This window comes from Myotis yumanensis, unplaced genomic scaffold, assembly GCF_028538775.1.
Source record: "Myotis yumanensis isolate MYYU_CA2020_CCGP unplaced genomic scaffold, mMyoYum1.0.hap1 SCAF_1, whole genome shotgun sequence".
Classification (NCBI taxonomy): Eukaryota; Metazoa; Chordata; class Mammalia; order Chiroptera; family Vespertilionidae; genus Myotis; species Myotis yumanensis.
In genome coordinates, this window is record NW_027223752.1 from 7,337,384 (window position 1) to 7,359,400 (window position 22,017).

At 61.8% G+C, this 22,017-nt stretch overlaps 3 protein-coding genes across 14 annotated transcripts in view; 1 reads left to right on the forward strand and 2 right to left on the reverse strand.

Moving 5' to 3' along the window:
- The window catches only part of LOC139001445 (WD repeat-containing protein 25-like), a 138,404-nt gene extending 135,757 nt beyond the window's left edge, over positions 1-2,647 (forward strand). For all 4 annotated transcript variants that reach the window (XM_070403038.1, XM_070403039.1, XM_070403036.1 and 1 more), the window contains 2 exons: positions 1,604-1,744; positions 2,216-2,647. In XM_070403038.1, the coding sequence (XP_070259139.1) occupies positions 1,604-1,744; positions 2,216-2,437 (363 nt within the window). In that variant the 3' untranslated portion in view covers positions 2,438-2,647. The remainder of the gene's footprint in view (positions 1-1,603; positions 1,745-2,215) is intronic.
- A 3,621-nt stretch (positions 2,648-6,268) lies between these two features.
- Positions 6,269-8,276, reverse strand: LOC139009126 (DNA-directed RNA polymerase II subunit RPB1-like). Its single transcript, XM_070413164.1, has 2 exons — positions 7,455-8,276; positions 6,269-7,413 (listed from the first exon to the last, which is right to left on the reverse strand). The coding sequence occupies exons 1-2, from the start codon at positions 8,274-8,276 to the stop codon at positions 7,321-7,323; spliced, it is 915 nt and encodes a 304-aa protein (XP_070269265.1). The 3' UTR covers positions 6,269-7,320.
- The window catches only part of LOC139009094 (brain-enriched guanylate kinase-associated protein-like), a 38,854-nt gene continuing 23,105 nt past the window's right edge, over positions 6,269-22,017 (reverse strand). For 5 of the 9 annotated variants that reach the window (XM_070413110.1, XM_070413082.1, XM_070413128.1 and 2 more), the window contains 6 exons: positions 17,660-17,749; positions 14,917-15,084; positions 13,977-14,043; positions 12,800-12,907; positions 10,567-10,650; positions 6,269-9,716 (listed from right to left, as the gene is read on the reverse strand). In XM_070413110.1, coding sequence (XP_070269211.1) covers positions 8,385-9,716; positions 10,567-10,650; positions 12,800-12,907; positions 13,977-14,043; positions 14,917-15,084; positions 17,660-17,749 — 1,849 coding nt within the window. In that variant the 3' untranslated portion in view covers positions 6,269-8,384. The remainder of the gene's footprint in view (positions 9,717-10,566; positions 10,651-12,799; positions 12,908-13,976; positions 14,044-14,916; positions 15,085-17,659; positions 17,750-22,017) is intronic. The other 4 variants (XM_070413118.1, XM_070413091.1, XM_070413135.1 and 1 more) reach the window with 2 other exon arrangements.

Consider the following 22,017-nt stretch of genomic DNA (forward strand, 5'->3'; position numbering starts at 1 on the left):
CCACTACCACCACCACCACCACCACATCATCATCATCATTTTAACTAGCAGTATCATCACCACCACTATATTATCACCATCACTACCACCATCATCATCACCATTATCAGTATCACTGTCATCACCATCATCACCACCACCATCATTTAAGATTTCAAATGAGCCATGGCTAATCGCTTTGGTGCACCCACCCTGAATTTAAAAATATGTGTCAGGTGTACGCGCACACCTTTTCCCTCTCCTTGCTTTTCCCTTGTCTTCAGATGGTTCTGAGCAACCCTGAGCAGACCTCCCTCTAGACCTCACTTTAGGGTCCAGTGTAACCTCCTAGGAAAGGCAGGCCATGGGAGGGGAATGGGGGGCACGTCTGACCCCCGGGGCTTCCTGCCTCCGTCAGCCCCAGCGGAGAGCAGGGGAAGCGAGTGAGGTGGGTGGAGCGCTGCTGGCCTGAGCCGTCCCAGACTCACACCTCCTGGCCGGCAGCATCACGCGGGGAGCTCCTCATGGGGCCACCACGGCATCATGCCTCTATGCGCACACTAGTCTGCAGCTGGGTATTATTAGTCCGACCGCTCCTGCTTTGCCCTCTGAATTTGGGCAACTCTTAGAACGTGAAAGGACAGGCGATGCTGAGGAGGGAGTTCCCGGGGGTGCTTCTGTGTGACAGCCCATCAGACAGTAGATTTCCCTGCCGGGTTTTGAACACTGTTCTCATTTATCTTCTCACTTGGTCATTTACCTCTTCACGGGCTGCATGTGGACTGTGTGGGACCCTGCGCCTGCTGCCCCTGAGGGCCCCCTGTGGAATGGGGGGATGGGCACGCACATTCGTTCTCTGTTCCCGGGCAACATGTTACCACAGATGGGAGGCTTCCGCCATCAGCAGTGTGTCCCCACACATTTCTGAGGATAGCCGTTGGCCTCCGTATCCCTGGGCTGAATCAGGTGTTGGCAGGGCCCGCTCCCTCTGAGATGCGGGGCAGATCTGTCCCTTGCCGCCTCGTGTCTGGTGGCTGCTGGTGACACTGGGCACCCCCCCCACCCCCCCGAGCTCTACACCAGCATCTGCAGGTCGCTCTCTGACCCAGGTTCACATCACCTGTGTGCGTCTCATCTCCCCGTGCCTCCCTTAGAAGGATGCACGTGGCTGAATTTAGGCAAGAATACCGGGTAACTCCCCACATCAAGATCCTTAACTTAGTTACTTCTGCAAAGACATGCAAGGTGTCATTCACAGGCCCTAGGAATTGGGACGTGGATACATTTTGGGGGGCCCTTTAAGATCCATCACAAGGGCCGTGGGCCAAGGAGTACAAGTGGAGCCCCCGGAGTGAGCACAGCCCTGCTGACACCATGATTAGCCCGGCGAGACCCTGCTCAGACTTCTGACCTCCAGATCTGTACGAGCCTAAGTTTGTGTGTTTCCAGCCACTAAGTTGGCAGCAGTTGGTTACAGCAGCAGCAGGAAACTCATACCGACCGAAAGCCAAGGTCCAGGAGGAGGGCACGTGGCCTGTGAGCAGAGAGCAGGGCGGCGGGCCTGTCTGCAGAGGCAGCAGGCACAGCCCAGCATCCTTCCCCTCTCTGGCCCGCTGTTTCTCAGGAGAGGTACACCTGCCCCAGCCTGGCCTTGCACCCGCGGGAGCCCGTGTTCCTGGCCCAGACCAATGGCAACTACCTGGCCCTCTTCTCTGCCGTGTGGCCCTACCGGATGAGCAGAAGGCGGCGCTACGAAGGGCACAAGGTACCGCTTACTGCCCCCCCACCCCCAGAAGGCCCCAGAGCCTCCCGCCACACCATGCCAGCAACGGACTCTGCCTCGGGGGTCAGAGAGCACAGACCTCTGTCCAGCAGATTCTGTTTTCTGTGTGGCCTGGTGTCCACTCAAGGCCTGGGCCGTATCTGGCTCTGCCCCGGGCCCCAGCTGCAGGGGGAAAGGTTTCCCCTGATTCCGCTCATGTGGACCTGTCTCAGAGGTTAGGGAGGGGGCAGGACAGAGTCTCTAGCTCCGCCCCCTTTCCTCACTGAGACCTGCCTCCTGTGGGGGAGGGCCCTGGGCTGGGAGCTGTGCCTCCTGTACGCGGCCACACAGGACCCACCTCTGGGGGAGCTCGGGCTCTGCCTTGGGCACGGCTCCTGACCTGCTGCTCTGTGGTGGGTGGAATGACAGCCACCGCGCAGGTGTGATGTGGGCTCATTTGTGTCGCCCTTGCAGGTGGAAGGCTACGCGGTGGGCTGCGAGTGCTCCCCGGACGGAGACCTGCTGGTGACGGGCAGCGCGGACGGCCGGGTCCTGCTCTACTGCTTCCGCACGGCCAGCCGGGCGCGCACGCTGCACGGGCACGCGCAGGCCTGTGTGGGCACCACCTTCCACCCCGTGCTGCCTTCCGTCCTCGCCACCTGCTCCTGGGAGGGTGACATCAAGATCTGGCACTGAGCCTTCCAGCGCAGCGCCCCTGGACAGACATTGCCGCCCCGGCTCCCTGGGGTGGGGGGGGACTAAATGCCGAGGCTGGCGCTCCACCCTGGGGTCCTCCGTTTCCTCTGAAACCGGCCCAGCAGTCTTTTGTCTCGGTGGTGAGGCTGGGAAGTGAGCGCCTGGCACCCTGCTCGTGGCGCTCAGTAAATACGCGTGTTCGCTGTTTTGTAGGTGACTTCAACGATAAATGTGTGTTGGCAGTTCCTCTCGCCGCCCCACTCGCGCCCGCTGGAGCTCGAAATGAGAAGCTGGGATCTGGAGAGGGGGCAGCCCCGCTCTGTGGGTCCTGAAGAGGGGGCCCAGGAAAGGGGGGCCCTGGATCTCAGGTCTGTCCTCCGGAACTCGGCAGAGCATGGCCGTCCACCCGTCCCACAGAGCCTCGCCTGGCCCAGTCTGCTCAGGCCCAGGCCCCCTTCCTCCCCACGGAGCACGCCAGCTGGTCCCTGGGCCTGCCCCAGCCCTGCTAAGCGTGCACACTGCCCACGCCAGGGCGTCTGCCGGGGGACGGAGTGACGTGGAGAAGTGCAGGGCCCTTGAGGAACTTCGAGGAGTCAGGCTGGGAAGACCCAGCTGCTGGGATCTGCGGGGCTGCTGAGCACTAAACCCCACCAGGACTCTTATTGAGGGGCTGCCCCAAGAGCCCAAGGATCCACCCACGGGTCAGGGGGACTGCAGATGCCACGGCCCAGGTCAGAGGGGTCCCTGCAGCCTTGGAAGGCTTCCTGAGGAGGCAGCTGGTGAGCTGGTGAGGAGGGTGTCCCCAGCAGGGGCGTCAGTGAGGAAACACCGAGGACCTAAGGAGGAGGCCATGGGCGGGTGAGGGAGCTGCAGGAATGCTGGGCAACCGCCTCTCCCTGAGCCCGGCTCCAGGCCCAGCCTGCTGTCAGGAGCCGTCCTCGCGTCCCTTTCTTTTTCAGGCCGGTCCCCTGAACCAACCAGAGCTCTGCCCGCTTCGGGCGGGGAGACATCCAGGCTCCCAGAAGCCACAGTGGCTGTTCTTAGTGCTGCGTGTGGGCTTGACCAACTCCGCCCCGAGGCCCAGCTGCCTGCAAGCCCCTCCCCTTGGCTAGGTGGCTTACTGGGAAGAATGGCAGGTGTACTCTATGCCTCTCTCGGTTTCCTTCTCTGAACACTTTCTTCCAAAGAGCATTGTTAGAGGCTCACTCTGGTCCTCTGCCAGGTGGCAGGGAGGGCACCATTCGCCATGTGAAAGGAAGAAAGCCAACTTGAGGAAGTGTGGGGCAGGATGAGGAAGTGTGGGGCAGGATGAGGAAGTGTGGAGCAGGATGAGGAAGTGTGGGCTGAGCCTGCCTCTCCTTCCTGGGCTGCGTGCTCACCTTTACTCGCTCATACGTCTGCACGGCCGGCCCGAGGCTGTCGTGGGGAAGAACCCCTCACCTGGAGATGCCAGTGTGGCTCTGAGTGCTGGAGCCCTGGCCGTGGCCCTGTGTGCTGGGGCCCTGGCCATGGCCCCGTGTGCTGTGGGCCTGGCCGTGGCCCCGTGTGCTGTGGGCCCTGGCCGTGGCCCCGTGTGCTGGGGCCCTGGCCGTGGCCCCGTGTGCTGTGGGCCTGGCCATGGCTCTGTGTGCTGGGGCCCTGGCCGTGGCTCCGTGCGCTGTGGGCCTGGCCATGGCTCTGTGTGCTGGGGCCCTAGCCGTGGCTCCGTGCGCTGTGGGCCTGGCCATGGCTCTGTGTGCTGGGGCCCTGGCCGTGGCTCCGTGTGCTGCGGGCCTGGCTGTGGCTCCGTGTGCTGCAGGCCTGGCCATGGCCATGGCCTGGCACGTGGAGCTCATGCTCGCAGCTCCGATGAGAGGGCCATGATCCGCTCTGTCCAGTTGAGGAAACCGCTGCTCGGAGGGCGGGCGGAGGGACGCGCCCAGGGCCATCTGAGTCCAGAGCCTGTGCCTTTCCCCTCCCTCGGATCCCCTTGTCCCAGCTGGGGCTCCACATGGGACCGTCACCCGTGGAGGGGCCCTGGGAAGCTCACCAGTACCTGTCCTGGGCTCCAGAGAGGGAACTGGACCAGCGGCATCTGGGACTTGCCCAGACAGAGTCACGTGGCCAGCTGGTGGCACCGCCCACTCTGCGCTGCCCGTGGGATTGAGGAGGAACACACATGGCAGGTGGGTAGATGGTAGGTGCACGGACAGGGTTCCCCTGGTGCGGCAAGATTCCGGGTGCGGGGAGAAGGGGGTTGGTAGAAGGGGGTACCCCACACCAGGGCAGCTGGCTTTGGGGGCCACTGGAGACAGCTCTGTGAGGCAAGGAGGGCACTTCAGGCTCTGAGGCGATGTGGGGCCAGACCCCTGAATCTTAGAGGGGCCCTGGGCCAAGGCTGCATAGCCCTTAGGGTTCTCAGCCTTGCTGCTGTGTCGCGTGGCTGACACGGGGTGGGGGCTGATGAGGCTCAGGCTCCCCGTGGGAAGGCATCTGAGAGAGAACCCACTGGGTGCCAGGGGCTGCTCTCTTCCCCTCCACCCTCCCAGTTGCCCCCCAACCCCCCTCCCCCAGTCCAGTGAGGGTCGCTTCCTCCGTCTGCCCATGGAAAACAGCCCCCGAGCCTCTCCACAGCCCCCTCTGACTCCAGGAGGCTGCTTCCTGGGGTGAATCTGCTCCTGGGGGAGGGAGTTGGGGTCCTCTGGCCTCCTCTGCAGAGGTGGGTCAAGGGCAGGGATGCTGGGACCACCGCCAAGGCCCCTCCCACTTGGGGTTGCCTGGCAAGAGGCAAACCCACCCCGGACAGGTGAAGCTGGGCAGGCCAGGGAACTTGAAGGCCTCACCGGGCCAGGTGGCCCCCAGTGGGAAGCGGCTGGCCCTGGAAGGAGGGACCATGAAGCCCCTGGGGAGGGGCCCCCATCCCAGGTCTTGAAGAACCTGTAAGAGCATCCTCAGGGCATCAAAGATAACCAGGCACCCGGAGGAACGAAGCAGCTTGGGCAGGGACCAAGGGAAACAGACCTACGCAGACCCCACAGGGCAGAAGTGCCAGGCCAGATGGCGAACCGCTGTGCCCACTGTGTTTGAGGACCTGCCTCCAGGGAGTAGGAAACGTAGAAAGCCTCGTGGACTTGCCAAACAACCAGATAGAGCGTGTAGGAATGGAAAACATTCACAGCTGAAACGAAGAGCCCCGTGACTGTGTGTGGTGGCTGAGTGGGCACAAGAGGAGCGGGGGAGTGGAGACGGTGCATACGGAGCATGTGGGTCAGCCGAAGGGGCCAGGTGGAGGATGCAGGGAGGAGGAGGGGCGGGAGAGAGTGGGCAGGGAAATACCATCCAAAATAATACTTGAGAATGTCCCAGAACTGAGGAAAGACAACCTGCAGACACAAGACTGCGAATTCCCGAGAAGGACAAATCCGTAAGCAGACGCATCTCAGGGCAGCTGCAGAAAACCCAGGTCAAAGGGAAGACCTAGGCAGATGACCCACCCAAGGGACAGCCGGGGGAAGGACAGGGCGGTGGGACCCTGCCCCCGAGTGCAGGGAGAGCGGCCTCCAGGACGTCTGCAGGGCAATGAAAACGGGGTGTCTGTCACCCACAGAGCCCCAGCAAAGGAGCGAAGGATGGGGGTGCGCGTGTGGGAACACTGGCTCCCAGGGCGGTGGTCATGTCTAGCGGGTTGGGCAGTGGAGGAATTCAGACTTTCGACAAAGACACCGGTGGGGGTGAGCTCTCGGGAGCCAGTCCTGGCTGCAGGGGGCAAAGGACAAGTGGGGGGGGGGCACTGAGGGCCACAGGTCCCAGAGGCCGAAAGGCAGGGGGGAGAAGAAACAGCCCAGACCTGCGTGCTTTCCACCACGTTTATTAGTGTCAAATACAGTAGTGACTGGACGGCATGCATCACAGATGACAGGAGAGCAAGCCACAGGACGGGGGACGGGGTCGGGGTCGGGGGTCGGAGTCCGAGAGGCTCTTGACGGCTGAGGTAGAGCCAGGTGGTGCGGGCAGCGGGACACGGGGACGAGCACCGGGAACTGGGGGATGAGCACCGGCCCGACTCGGGACGACGACCACGGGAGAGCTGGGCGCGGGTCAGCCGCACGCGGGAACAGTTCACGACGTCTCACGTCCCTCCACCCGCTGCTTCCCCTCCTCGTGGGCAGAGCTCCAGGTTTCCTTGTCGCTGGCTTTCGAGGTGTCAACACTGTCCTTCCCTCCAAGGGCCAGGCCCCACATGTCCTCGCCCGGAAAACAAAGGAGCTGTGTGTTGGAAACGCAAGGCGGCCATCCAGGGAGCTGGAGGCCACGTGCGTTGAGAAAGACCCTTTTTCTCTAGAAAAATAGTTTCACTTTATAAAAGGGGGGAATGCTCATCTCGGGTGGGGAACGCTGTTGGTGTGAGAAACGTCCTCGGGGAGTTCCGTCGTGGTGGCGCCGGGGGGTCACACATCACAGGGTCCTCTTCTCAGGCTGCACTGGGTCACTACGAGGGAGGGGTCACTACGAGGGAGGGGTCACTACGGGGAGAGGGGTCACTACGGGGGAGAGGGGTCACTATGAGGGAGAGGGGTCACTACGGGGGAGAGGGGTCACTACGGGGAGAGGGGTCACTACGGGGGAGGGGTCACTACGAGGGAGAGGGGTCACTACGGGGGAGGGGTCACTACGAGGGAGAGGGGTCACTACGAGGGAGGGGTCGCTTTGGGAGAGGGGTCACTACGAGGGAGAGGGGTCACTACGGGGGAGGGGTCACTACGAGGGAGAGGGGTCACTACGAGGGAGGGGTCACTTTGGGAGAGGGTTCACTACAAGGCAGAGGGGTCACTATGTAGGAGAGAGGGTTCACTACGAGGGAGAGAGACACTACAAGTCAGAGAAGTCACTACGAGGCAGAGGGGTCACTGTGGGAGAGGGGTCAGTACGAGGGAGAGGTCACTACATGGGAGAGAGGTCACTACGAGGCAGAGAAGGTCAGTAAGAGGCAGAGAGGGGTCAGTAAGAGGCAGAGAGGGGTCAGTACGAGGCAGAGAAGGTCAGTAAGAGGCAGAGAGGGGTCAGTAAGAGGCAGAGAGGGGTCAGCAAGAGGGAGAGAGGGGTCAGCAAGAGGCAGAGAGGGGTCAGTAAGAGGCAGAGAGGGGTCAGTACGAGGCAGAGAGGGGTCAGTACGAGGCAGAGAGGGGTCAGTAAGAGGCAGAGAGGGGTCAGTACGAGGCAGAGAGGGGTCAGTACGAGGCAGAGAGGGGTCATTAAGAGGCAGAGAGGGGTCAGTAAGAGGCAGAGAGGGGTCAGTACGAGGCAGAGAGGGGTCAGTACGAGGCAGAGAGGGGTCATTAAGAGGCAGAGAGGGGTCAGTAAGAGGCAGAGAGGGGTCAGTAAGAGGCAGAGAGGGGTCAGCAAGAGGGAGAGAGGGGTCAGCAAGAGGCAGAGAGGGGTCAGTAAGAGGCAGAGAGGGGTCAGTAAGAGGCAGAGAGGGGTCAGTACGAGGCAGAGAGGGGTCAGTAAGAGGCAGAGAGGGGTCAGTAAGAGGGAGAGAGGGGTCAGCAAGAGGCAGAGAGGGGTCAGTAAGAGGCAGAGAGGGGTCAGTAAGAGGGAGAGAGGGGTCAGTAAGAGGGAGAGGGGTCAGTACGAGGCAGAGAGGGGTCAGTAAGAGGGAGAGAGGGGTCAGTAAGAGGCAGAGAGGGGTCAGTAAGAGGGAGAGAGGGGTCAGTAAGAGGCAGAGAGGGGTCAGTTTGAGGCAGAGAGGGGTCAGCAAGAGGCAGAGAGGGGTCAGCAAGAGGCAGAGAGGGGTCAGCAAGAGGCAGAGAGGGGTCAGTAAGAGGCAGAGAGGGGTCAGTAAGAGGCAGAGAGGGGTCATTGTGGGCAGGGCCCGGGAAGTAAGTGTCCAGATAGGTGGGGCAGCGCCCTAGAGTGCACAGTGGGCGGCGGGTGCCCCTGGCCGTGGCCTTGGCCTGCGGGCAGGCGTTTAGTTGAGCAGGGTTCCGTAGAGCTGGGCTTTGGTGAGGCTATCCTTGCGGCTGAGGCCGGAGCTCCGGCTCCGGGAGAAGGCTGCCTGGGGGTTCCGGCGGGCCGCGAGATGCATTTCAGGGGAACCCTCCATGGAGCTGGGCTCGAAGGAATCTCTGGAGCTGAAGAGGCTGTCGGGCTCGGGGCTGGCCACCCCGCACAGCTGCCCCTGGGGCCGGTCGCCATCATCTTCGCTGGCAGCGTAGCTGGGCATCGGCTTGGCAGAGCCGCACGCCCCGAGGAAGCAGGACTCGGCCAGGTGGCCCTGGGAGAAGTCGTCATCCTCCGAGAAGTTGTCGGCCTTGTAGCTGGCGTACAGGGGGCTGGCGCGGCCATGCGCCACGCTGGCGTAGTGGCGCTGGGAGAAGCTGCGGGGCGAGAGTCGCCGCGAGGGGGCCGGGAAGGCGTGGGCCCCCATCTCCTCCACGTGCACGGGGCGCCACTGCTCGCGCGGGCTGCGCGCCTCCCCCCGGGGCATGCGGGACGACGGGGACTTGGCCCGCAGGCTCCACAGGTTGGGGGACACCAGGGTCTTGGGGACGGCCTGGAGGCTGAAGGGCTCAGCCTGGTAGGAGGGGAAGGTGGTCTCGAGCTCGAACTCTGGGGGCACCGGGGCTTCCAGCAGGGCCCCGGAGGCCTTGGCATAGGGCCGGCTGCTCTGGTAGGTGGGGGCCGGCTGGCGCTGGAAGAGCTGCTCGCGGCTATCCAGGTAGACGGCCCGCTGCGAGGCGGTCATGGTGCTGGCCTCGCCGTGCTCCCTCTCCTCCGACGTGGCGCTGAAGCTCGAGTAGGAGCTGGACGTGGGCAGCGAGGCCGCGTAGCCAGAGAAGGCCTCGCCGGGGAAGGCCTCGCGCCGGAACTCCTCGGGGTAGGCCTCGGGGTAGGCCGCCGCCCCGGCCTCCTCCTCCCCGCAGGCGCTGTCGGTGGAATTCTGGGTCTGCAGGAAGCTCATGTCGCTGGCGACGGCGTCCACGCTGGGCCGCCGGTCGCGGTCGCGCCTCGGCTCCTCGGGGCAGAAGAGGGCCGAGTCGCTGCAGTAGGCATCCTCCTTGTAGGGGGGCAGCAGGCTGGACTTGGGCATCCCCTCTCGGAAGGCCAGGTCTCGGGTGGAGGCATCCGACACCGAGACCGACATCGACAGGGGGGAGGACAGGCTGCTGGGCTCCGGCTTCTCCAGCACCTTGGCAATGACGCAGAGCGGCACGCTGCCCGGGCGGCAGTGCGAGGAGGGCATGCTGCAGCCATGCTTCTCCAGGTGCAGGCTCAAGCGCTCCTGGAATTCCGCGGGCAGCTGGAATGGGGAGGGGGGGAGGGGGGAGGGGGGCCAGGGGGCAAGTCAGCCTTGGACGCACACACAGGCAGAAGAATCCAGAGGGACCTGCCCCCCAGGCCCTCACCTGGCACCAGCTGGAGCCGGGCCCGGGAAGCTCCTGGATTCGCCCGAGTTCCCCTGGGCACCTGGCCCCCCAGCCCGCTCGACGGGGCCCAGCGGAGCCCCAGACGCTGGAACCAGGGTCTCAGGGTCTCACTCGGCCTCTCTCTGGGTGAGTTCCCTCCCCCACATTTCCTCCCACTGAGGGGCTGACTTGCTTCTCCCTGTTGCGTCCAGTGCTGCTGAACCAGACAGACCCAGAATCACATGCAGCGAAGATTGAGAGGCAGGCCCAGGCGCCCAGGAGTGGTGGCACAGCGCCTGGTGCCTGCGGGGACGTCCGCTACTGTTTGATCTGTTTTGTGAGTGTCTCCGGTGTGGCCCAGGCCCGGGGAGAGGGGACAAGGACAGGCCTGGGTGAAGGGGAGGGGCAGCTGGCCAGGGTGGTGGGCCCTGGACCAGCCTGCATTTGGCATCAGAGAGCCCTGTGGCCTTGGCTGCGTCACTTCCGTGTGCAGCCGGTTTTCTTGTCTCTGGAACGGGCACTACCAGTCATTGTGCCCAGACCAACCACGGGTTTCTGCGAGGCTCACAGAGGTCGCTCAGTGGATAGGGGGCTTGGCACAGGGTGAGGACCCCGAGGGGGATGCACAGGCTGTCCAGGCCGGTGAGGAGGGGTGTGGGGGGGTGGCCTCGGGTGGGACCTGGCACAGAGGAGCTCCAAGTGGCCCCCGGCGGGGGGCACCTAGCAGGGCGGGGCTCACATTACCTCGGACACCTTATGGACCCTGCCGTAGGTCTGGCTGCACTGCAGCAGCTGGGCCGCTAGATTGCAGTCCTTCCTGTAGAGCTCCTACAAGACAAGAGGAGGAGTCGGCCCAGGCTGCCCTGCCACCCCACCAGAAAGCGGTGGGCGGAGCCGATGTGCAGTTCACAGGACAAGGACCCTCCCTGGGCCTCTCGCCGTTGCCTGCAGAATAGGGGCTCAGCTCTGACCTGGAGCTGCTGGTGCATGAAGGGGTGCTGCCCCAGGTGGGAGCCTCACTAGGTGGGGGCATCGGGAGAAGGGCTCCCATGGCCCCAAACCTCCGGGAGGCCCAGGCATGAGTCCCAGCAGAGAACTCGGTGGAGGGGCAGCCCTGCGATGCCAGGCTCAAGCCTGCAGCCCTGCCAGCCCCGTCTGACTCCCCGCTCACACCCTGCTCTCAGAGTGTGGCCTGGCAGGGGGTGGCTGCAGGGCTGGGGCACAGGGGCTGTGTGGCCCAAGGTCCAGGTGGGGACCCGCTCAGCCTCCTGAGCTGAAAACAGATGCAAACAGTAGGAATCAGGGGATTTGGTTGTGTCTTTGGAAAATCTCTGTTGCATGTGCCGGTGGCTGGGCCTTTTATTCCCACCCTTATCCAGGGACCATCCACAGTGAGGGCCGGGCACTGAGCAGTCTGGGGTCCACTGACGGGCCATTGTCATCAGGACTGGGTGCCTGCAGCTCAGGCAATCTGTTGAAGGCAGGGTCACCGCTGCTGCCCCCCCCCCCCCCGTGCCCCTCACCTCCCCCTGCTGTACTGAGGCTGGTGCCCCAACTCGGCTGCACAGTGGAGGGAACCGGGGTCTCCAGCCTTCTCAAGGCTGCATGGGCCCCCTGGGAAGGGCACCGTTGGCTGAGAGCTGAGAACTGGCCCCACTAGAACTGGCCCCACTGTGAGGCCCCGGACAGGCTGCCCCTGGCATCAGAGGGCTGTGGGCACCACCTGGCCTGCCCGCCAAGTCTTTAGCAGACTCGAAAAGCACCATCCTGGGCCCGCCCTCTTCTCATCTGCTGCCCTCCTCGGGTTCCTCGGCCGGCCGGCCGTCTGCTGTGCAAACACCACAGGAGGCTGACCTCTGCCCCAAAGGCTGACCCGCATGTCGGCGGTCTTCACAGCACTGCCACTGGATATAACTGCTGAAGCCAGCCCCTGCTCCTCCCCAGGTGCCCCACCCCCTGCAGGAAATGACAGGATCCATCTCCTTTCACACCACATCCGAGATCTCTGTCAATCCTGTTGCTTCTTCCCATCTTCAAAGCCGAACCAGAACCAAGCCCTTCTGCCCGCCTCCCGGCTGCGTTCCCGGCTGCACCTCCACAGCTTGCGCCTGGATTGTTACCATAGCCCCCTCCTCGCTCTCCCTGCTCCCACCCTCATCCCTACAGTGTGTTCTCAGTAAAAGTGGGACATCCACTCAGGTGACTCCTCTGCTCCAGAACCTTCAGTGGCTCCCTATTTCACTCAGAATAAAACCCGGGTCCCTATAGGAGCCTGTGTGACGTGACCTCCCATTATCTTTCTGACCTCAGACCCTGGTCCTCCACCACGAGGAGCCCACTCTGGTCTCTGCTGTTCTTCCAATCAGCCACCCGGCGAGCTCTCTCGCCCCCTTCCGGTCTGGGCTCCAGCAGCCTCTTCCACAAGCATCCTACTGAAATTTGCCAACCCTGCAACGGGCAGCTCCCCAGCCCCATGCCTGCTTGAATTTTTTCAGCAGCATTTAGCACTTCTAACACACTACAGCGTCTGTGTTTCTCTTGTTTGTCGTCTGTCTTCCCCACTCAGATGTACACTCACGTGGGGAGGGAATTTTTTGCCTGTGTCGTTCACACAATATTCTCAGCTCAGGAGGGGCTGTCGAGGAGCAGATGCTAATTAGTGGATGCATGGTCCGCGGCCAGGGATCCATGGAGGGCGGCCAGGCCCGTCTCCTGGGGAGTCCCCATGGATGAGCAGGTGGCCGTGTGCCCACTGAGAATGGCCATGCCCTAACCCTGGAGTCGGGAAGCCCTGACTGGAATGAGAAACTATGGCCCAGTGTTCCTGTCTCTGCCCCTGGCAGTGTGTCTGGTGAGGCAGCCCTGCCTTCCCGGCTGCCCAGCCACTCCTGGAGGCCTGCCCCCCTGCCCCCGTGCCCCGTGCCTGCCCTCAAACCCGAGCCTGGGCCCCTTGGGGCCAGAACAGCCTGACACTCACGTTGTCCTCGTTCAGCTTGTCGATGGTCATCTTGGCCTCCAGCAGGTGGTTGTTGAGAGCGACGATCTCGTGGCTCAGAGCTCGCTTCTCCTCGTCGTAGTGCTTGCCCTTGGGCAGGGGGAGGGCAGTGGACGGAGGCGGTCAGTGGTCAGCCAAGGCCTGGGGCTCACGCCCCCTTGTTCCCTTAGGCCTCTGGTGTGCCCTCTTGCAGCCCCTAACGACCAGGTGTTGGAGGGCCCCGGAGCGCAGGGGTAAGCGCACAGACCGCCCCAGGTTCAAATCCTACTCCGCCACTGACGAGCCAGAAGGCATCGGGCAGCCTGCCTCCCTGAGCCCCGGTTTCTCATCTGGACACAGGAGAGCAAGGCCCGGCCGCCTGGGGATCCGGGGCGAGGACTGAGCGAGGGTGCCTCGCGCCCCGCAAGGAGCCTGACCTATCTCATCCAACAGACTGGGAAGCCAAGGCTCAGAGAGGCAGGGGCCCTTGTCCAGGGCGCCAGGCAGAGCCAGCCCCGCCACGGCCACGGCTCTGACAGCACCTGGAAGGCAGGCAAGCGCTGAACGCCCGTTTCTGATTTCCCAAAACTGAAGAACCTTGTACCCAAACTAGACAGAGAGGAAAGTCCTCCCATTGAGGGGAGGGGGGGGGTGCACCAGGAGGCTCGCACAGCCTCTCTACTTTCCAAACCAGGTCGTGCCAGCCCCATCCACAGAGGGAAGGCGGCACTGCCAAGGTTACTGCAGGTGTGTGTGTGTGTGTGTGTGTGTCCAGGAGGGTCGAGGCCCCCTGGGGTCACAGTCAGCGGGACGGGTCCCACGAGAGGTACAGCTGGGGAGCGAACCTGGCTCTGGCTCACTCAGGGCCTGCGTCTCTGGCTGACGCTGAGCTGAGGTCGCTGTCCAGTCATGCCCCACCGCCTACACCCCTCCAGGTCAGGTGCTCACACCTGCCACGGGAGCTCAAGGGGTCTGAACCCTGCGCCTCCCCTTCCTGAGGGCACCCTCCATTCAGTGCACAAAGGGTGGGACAGACCCAGCCCCAGCGAGGAGTTGGTGTGCCAGGAAATAAGGCGTGTGAGCCAGCTTCTGCCTGGGCAAGGGGATGACAGCCAGAGCTGGGGCCAGGGGTGAGGGTGCTGGGGGCAGTGGGCATCGGAGGGGGGCCGGGGACCCTCACCATGCGGTACAGCTTCTGCTCCAGCTCCCGGTTGATCCGCTGCAGCGACATGTAGTTGCTTTGAATCCTGGAACGGGAGGCAAAAGAGACACTTCGGCGCCTGGTCTGGCCCTCCCGTGCCCCCCACCGGCCACACGATCTGCTGAGCAGGGCCAGGCTGAACAAAGGCCCCCTGAGCCCACCCACTGGCCCCACCCTGGTCTAACTGCTCCTCCACATGCAGCAGAAAACATCTGATTAAAGCTAACTCGGAGGCCTTTCTTGAGGAGGGGCCAGGACCCCTGGAGACAGAGGGAAGTCCTGTTATTCAAAGAGACTCTGCGGGTCCTCCTGCAGAGCCAGCTGACTCACGTTTCACACCCAGGGCTCGCAAGCCTGGAGAGGGGGCTCTACTCTATCCTAGCTCAGCTGGGAAGAGACTTAAGACCGTGTGGTGGGCCCTGGGGTGAGTGCTGCGTCACACGGTGACAGGACACGGTCCGGGAGGAAGCGTGACGTCGGAGGCCAGCGCTGGGCAGGAATCAGGTGCTCTGTGCCTCGTCTCTCTCTCTCTCTCTCTCTCTCTCTCTCTCTCTCAAAATCAATAAAAAAATCTTAAAATACAAAACCAAAATAAACAGCCAACAGCAAAATTTGCATTCTCTTTGCGGTCAGCTTCCCTGTCCTGCTGCTGTCACACCGATCAGTATGCGGGAAGGAGGGAGGGAGCAGGGATGGGGAATGGGAAGGAGCCCGTCCCTGCGGTGGCCAGACCCGGGCTCAGGTCCTGGTTCAGTAGCTCTTGGGACAAGGAGACTTCGGAGAAAAGCGCTTACCCTCACTGGACCCTGGACGCCCCCGTCTTCCAAAGGCTCCGGGAGGCAGAGCTCCGGCGCTCCGCAGACCGACCTGTAAGCCCGCCCGCGCCGCCCAAACCCACCCTTCCCCGCCCGTCCCGTACCCTGACCTGCGCAGCTTCAAAGTGACCTTCTCGAGCTCCTCCTGCGCGCGCCGCAGCTCGACCTCCAGGTAGCTGCGCGTGGAGCCGAACTCGCTCTCGAGTTTCTGGAGCCTGTGCGTGGTGTAGGACAGCCGCTTGCGCAGCTCGCTCTTCTGCTCCTGCAACACGCTGCAAAGACACGCGGCGGGGCGGGGCGGGCCGCGGCGCTGAGCGGGGAGCCGAGGCCCGCGCGGCCAGCCGGGCGCCCCGTGGGTGCGCACCGCATGCGCCCGGCTGCACTAACACATTCGCGCGTGCACGCGCGCACACCCACACATCGTCACACACACGCACACACGCGCACACACACAAACACTCTCCTCCCAGCGGGCGGCCCCAGGCAGAGGGCACCTGGGGTCAGGGACTCGGAGCCAGCCCGGCCCTGCAGTCCCTGCGCCTCTAGCATCACTCCCCGCGTCGTGGGAAGCAAGTCCGTGAGGAGTCACCTGTCGACCACAGAGCCGGCCAGGGTTTGGGGCGGCTCACAGGACCCCAGAGAAGGGAGCGCCCGTCAGCACCCACCTTATGACGCCGACTTCTGGATGGCAATCTTACAAGGGTCCCCACTTTTGCTTCTCCACGGCGTTGGGTGACCAAGCCTTCCCCCGCAAACTAGCTGCGTGGCCCCAACAGGCCGTATATCTGATCTCTGGGCAAGGGAGGGGGGGGGGTGCCGTGCCCACCAAGGTGGCCAGCTAGCTGCACACAGCACGGGGCACTCCCGGAGGGGGACTCACGTCCCCTCTCCTCCAGAAAGACTTCCAGGGCCCCAGCTCTTGAGGCTCTATTTCCCCACAGACTGGGGGCCCCTCTAAGACCCCAGGAAGCTGAGCCCCGGCGCTCAGGAGATAAAGACCCGGCATGAATAACTCGCCCTCTCCGCTAGCCACCCGCTGGGCCACCGCTGATCCGCGGCCCCTCGCACTTCCGAGACCTGCAATCCCAGCTCACTGTGCCCCTTACTCCAGCCCTGCCCCATCCCCGGTGCCCACAACAGCCCTCTCCCTGCCTCTCCGAGCAGCCACCTAACCTCCCCTCCCCAGCCACCTCACCTCCCCAGACACCTCACCTCCCAGCCTTGGCTACCTACCCTCAAGCACAGCTGGGTCCCTACCATCGTGCTCGCTGCCCACTCCTGCTGTGCCCACTCCTGCTGTGACCCAGCTGCATCACCTACACACCCACGCACCCACGTCACCCTCTGTCCTTCCCCTTCCGCCGCCCCGCCTCGCCCAGCAGCCAGTGAGACAAACACAGTTCCCGCCCCACCGAGCCCGCAGCCTCAGGGGGGGGGGGACACGATCAGAGGGAACAGGTCCGCCAACGCCAACCAGGCAAGTGTGGGAAGAAAATGACAGCTGTGAGGTGGGCTCTGGGCAGAGCCGAGACCACCCAAGGGGCTCCTGGGCCCAGACCTCCTCCTCACGCTCCAGGCAACCCAGGCAACCGGCTTCCCGGAGCCTGCGGAGCCTCAGTTTACCCTTGGCCTCGGGATGGCTTCCCAGACGACTGGTGGGCTCTGTCCCACCAACCCTCAAATGCTGCTCCCACCCTCCCTGAGCCCCTGACACCCAGCCCCCTCCAAACTGCACCCTGGCCAATCCTAGGCTGGTAGCACACCCTCCTCCCTCCCCCCCCCCCCCCGCACCCCCACAGCCCCACTGCCTGCTCGCCACCCAGGACCCTCCATCAGAGCGAACTCAGGCCTAACCTCACACTCACTGTGTCCATCGCTGACCACTCTCTGCCCCGTGAAGGTCACGGCTGGGTCCCCCCCAGTCCCCAGTCTGACCATGGAAGGTCTGGGGACCCCCTCCTGTCCCTCGCCACTCACAGCCCATCACCATCTCCTGGGGCGAAGCTTCTGAAAGCTTTGGATGTGCCCCTCTTGGTCTGGTCCAGAAATGGCCCTCCCCTCCCAGGGCACTAACCTGAGCTCTGCTTGGCCTCAGCCTGTCTCACGCCAGTAAAACAGGGGTGCATGCGCCCACACTTGGGGAGCAGGGCTGCCACTGTGGTCCCTGCACCTCCCTGGGCCATTAGAACCACCGAGAGACGACGCCAGAGGCAGACCCCGTGTGGAAGTGGGGCCTCCGGGCCGCTGGGAATAGGGGGGATTGCCCAGCCCAGGCCTCAGCAGCTCTGCATCCTCCTGGGAGTTGGCTCTGGGCCCTGGCACCTGGAAACAGACTCCTAAATGCACAGGGAGGGTGTGGAGGTTCAGCCAATGCCACGCCCCCGGCCAGGGCACCCTTCCAGCAGGCCTGGTGCGGTCGCCTGGCTTCACCTGAGTCCTGGGGAGTGACAGCAGGATCTGACCGGACCTGCCTGGTGTGCCGGGCGGGGGGTGGTGGCTGGGGGTGTGTGGAGGGGGTGGGGTTGGGTAGGTGCCATGTTAAGCTCACTGGGCACAAGAAGCATCCCCTCCTGCTTCCACCAGGAGCCCCTTCCGGCCGCTCAGAAGAGGTTCGAGCCTAAGGAGAGCCCTTGGGAGAGGAGGGGGCCTGAGCTCTGGGGCCCGGGGGCCTGACCTCCCAGACTGGTGGCACTGAAGGAGCAGTGGTGGGGGGGAGGGTGCTGGTGTCTGTCCCCTACCCTCTCTGGGCGTCCCCACCTGTCTTGGGGAGTTGACGCAGACAAGGCACCATGTCTGCGGGGATAGAGGCAGAGACCCCAGGGGCCCGGGGAGACAACAGGCTGTTACCTGTCCCAGATCGAGGGCGAGGACCTGGCCCGTCGGCCCTGCAGCGTGCAGGACTGCCCGAGGCACGAGGGCACCCAGGGGCTGCGCAGCCTGTGGGTGAAGAGGACAGAGCTGCTCAGATCGGGGGCGGGCCGCACCGGGCCGCCATGGGCACCCATCGCGGAGATGGCGAGTCCGCCACCTGGCACGTGGACACCTGTGCGAGGTGGTGGGGGGTACAGCCTGGCACTGCCACCCTGCCAGTCAGTCTTCAGAGTCCGAGCTCACCGATGGCCCTGAGTCCCACCAGTGGCAGGGGCATCTGTCTGGTCATCACCCTGTCCCACAGGCCTGCGTCCATCATCACAGCCTCAGAGGCGAGTCCTGGGGGGCAGGTTCCCAAGCTCTGGCGTCACCTTTCGCTACTGATCCTGTCACCCCCTGCCCAGAGACCCGAGGAGGCCAGGAGAATGGAGGGGAGAGCGGTCCCAGCCCCACCTCTGCTGGGACAAGGTGAGAGGCTGATGTGTATAGACGATGGGTGGGTGGAGGGGGGGATGAATGGAAGTGGAGTCGGGGAAGGAAGGGACGTGTCCTGGAGGCTGTGGGACCTGGCAAATGTCAGGGGTCCAGGGAAGGCCCACTGCACCCTCCCTCATCTTATCAGGTGGCTGCAGCCCTGCTCTTCCCCGTGTCCGCCCCCCTCCCCCGCCCGAGATCTGCATCAAAGCCTTCGCCCCCGTGGTCCCTGTTGCTGGGGCTTTAGGGCTTGGTGTGTTTTCCTGGCCAGACCCAAAGAAATCGCTTCCTATTAAGACTGAACTCCCTGAAATAGTCTAGACCGGGGGGGGGGGGGGGGGGGCTAGAAGGCAGGATGGTGCACACCTGGCCCTGGACCCCTCCCCGGCCATTCCTGCCCTCCACCCCCAGTGGCAGGGGCTGTCCGCGGGGAGGACTGGCGTATGGAATGACCATGGGGTCAGCCCCACACCTAAGGAGCTGCCTGCAGGGCTCCCACCTTAACCTCCCAGCACCTGCTGGCCCTGCCCTGGAGCCCAGGGGAGCGGGGGCTGCCATTCAACACGTTGCCGATCGGTTCATTACTGCCCACCTAGGAACCCACGCTGGCTTCACTAATTTGGCCTCCCCACCAGCCGGCTCACTACTGCAAACAGACACGGCACTCGGTAATTGGATCGGCGGGAGGGCGTGTTTTCAGGGATTGGGGGATCATAAAGGAAATCAGGACTGCGGGAGGCTCTGCGGTGACACTGGACTGCGGGGCGTGGGGTAGGTGGCCCCCACCCTGCGCTCCCTCCACGCCCTGGCCTCCCCAGGGTGCCTCAGCCCCCCTCCCCCACCCACAGGAGACAGTCCTGAGGGTGAAAGGAGTCCGGAAGGAAAGGACTGGAGCTATGGCGCTGGGTCTCAGCAGCAGCCGGGGGCCTGAGGAGGCTGCTTTCTTAGGCCTCAGTTTCCCCATCTGTAATCAAAGGCCAAAGGGGCACTTGTGACCATGACGACCCCCTTGCTAGCTTCCCCTGAGCTCATTCCCCTTCGCCTCCAGAGAGCACCGGGTCCTCACTGCAGCAGCCTGGGGGGTAAGGGCTTTATCAAGGGCCCCCGACTAGTGAGACTAGTGAGCACAGGAGCCAGGATTAGGATTCCTCTCAGGAGGGGGGGAAAGCTGCACCCCACCTCCTTCTTCCTCACCATTTGCCACAGTTCAGTCTCATTCAAACGCATTTACTACAAAAGAAAAAAATCAAATGGACAAAAAAGACAGAAACAGGACTAATGAAAAAAGACAAAAGACATAAAATTTAAAAAGTAAAAAAAAAACAAAAAAAAAAACCTCACACCAAAAAAAAAAAAGAAGAAGAAGAAAAAAGCAGCATTTACTGAGCACCGGGCCTTCACCCCTCCGGCCGGGCACAGGACACAGGACACAGAGGCACAAGCCCTGCCCAGCAGAGTGCCCCAGCTGTGGGCCACGAGGGCTGAGGAGTCCAGGAGGCCTGGCACCAGGCTCTGCTGCACCCACCCAACAAGCATCTTGTGTGCCCCCAAACGTGGCCCCTCGCCAGCCTCCTGTCTCAGGTGGCAGCAGCTCCGTCAAGACAGACACCCGGTGTTGCCCTGACAACAGTGCCTTGATGGCCCCTCGACAGCCGGTCCCCCACCCCACCCCACTGGGTCTTCTCCTTCACCAGGGGAATGATGTCACCTGCCCACTGGCTGGGGGAAAGGGGCCTGGGCAAAATGAAGCCATTTGAGAGAGGGGCAGGCAGTTCACAGCCAGAACTAGCCCAGACACCATTAACCACCTACCAAGCTCCTTGTTAATGATTTAATCCTCAAAACACTTTCTAAGGTGGATGAGATTATTACTATCCCCATTTTACAGATGCAGAAACTGAGGACAGAGAGGTTCGGAAATGTGTCCAAGGCCACACCGCCTGTAAGTGTCAGAACTGGGATTCAAACACAGGTGACTCTGCTTTCTTAATCACAGATTTCATCAGAGAGCCTTTCCACAACTGGGGACTCAGGTGGGCTGTGGGGACAGGAGACTTTGAAGAGCAGGGCAGAAGAAGGTAAGAGAGAAGAGTCCATGGCTAGGGTCCCTTTGTGAATGCCTTGGCTCCCAAAGGAAGAATCAAAGTAAGGCAGACATTCACACCTTAGTGAGAATTAGTTCATAAACCTTCTTCCATGAGGATCACATTTAGAAATGGGGTAGAGATGCCTTGGCTTGTATGGCTCAGTTGGTTGGGCATCGTCCTGTGCACCAAATTTGGTTCCCGGTGAGGGCACATGTCCAGGTTGCAGGCTCAATCCCTGGTTGGGGCGCGCACAGGAGGCAAGCCATCAATGTATCACTCTCATATTGATGCTTCTCTCTTCCTCTCCCTTCCTCTTGCAAAAAAACAAAAAACAAAAACACAAAACAAACAAAAAAACCCACAAACTTAAAAAAAAAAATGGGGCAGAGAGCCTTGAAGGACCACACAGGGAGGGACTGGGCCTGCTGAGGATCGAGTGGAGGAGATAAGAGGTGGAGAGTTGAAGCCAAATCCCTCCACTGGAGGCTCTCCCAGCTCTCAGGGACTCTCAGTGGTTGATTAAAAAAACAACACAACCCACTACTCCCCGAGGGCCAAGGGCCAAGGGAGGGGGCGGGGGCACAAGTGCTCCCCACATTCCCCTTTGTGTGGGGCAGGGTGGGTAGTATCCCTCTTGGGCATCATGAGGAGAGGGGAAAGGCTGTATCCCACCTCCTTCTTCCACAGTTCGGTCACAGTTCGGTCTCATTCAAAAGCATTTACTACAAAAGAATCAAATGAAAAACAAAAACAAAAACAAAACCACACACACAAAAAACAAAACACAGAAACAGAGCTAATGGGGAAGAAAAAAAGAACAAAAAAAATTTTTTTCTTAAAAAAAAAAAAAAAAACTCACGGAAAAAAAAAAAATTCCCGAGCACCTACTATCGGCCAGCTCTAAGCACTGGCGATCCGTGGTCTGGTGTTCTGAGGGAGACAGATAATAAGGAAGATAAATAAATGGGGTGCAGCCGGAAAGGGGGCCGCCCCCCCCCGCCATTTGTGGACGACCTGCTTCTGGGTTGGGGCTTGGCACCTGGCAGAGCAGCTCCCGCACTGCGATCTATTGAAAGTCAGTCCTCAACACAAGGGTTGGTAAAAAGAAAAAAAAAAAAAAAAGAGGGAAAAAGAAAAAAAAGAAGTAAATAATTCATGCGTCCACTGGGGATCAGTGTGTCAGGGAAAATCAAAGCAGGGAAGGAGGAGGTGGGGGAGGGGTGACAGTTGTGAACAGAGTGAGTGGTCGGAGAGCCCCCTCCATGACACCGAGAAAGATGTGAACAGAGAGGAGCAGGAGTCATGTGAGTCTGTGGGGAAGAACTTTCAGGCAGAAGGGAACAGCGCCAGACAAGGCCCTGGGGCAGGAGCCGGTCGGATGTGTTTGAGGGACAGCAAGGAGGCCTGGTGGCTAGAGGGACAGTCCTGGGAGATGAGGTCAGTGTGGTTTTTCAGTGTAAGATGACCTGGTCACCGACTGCCTCTATCTCTAGGACATCAGCCGGCGTTCCCCATAGTACCTCCAGCAAGGAGAACGGCATCTGGCCTGGGCAGGACCACAACAAATATCAGTCAGATGGATCAAAGAGTATGGGCACTTAGTGTTCATGTGCAAAAAAAAAAAAAGAAAAGAAAAAAGAAAGAAAGAAAAGAGAAAAGAAAAAGAAAGAAAGAAAGGGGGGGAAGAAAAGAAAAAAAAAAAAAAAAAAAAAGGAGCCCAGTCTCAAATTATACACAAAAAAAATCAACGTCAATACGTAGGTTGCGGGTTTG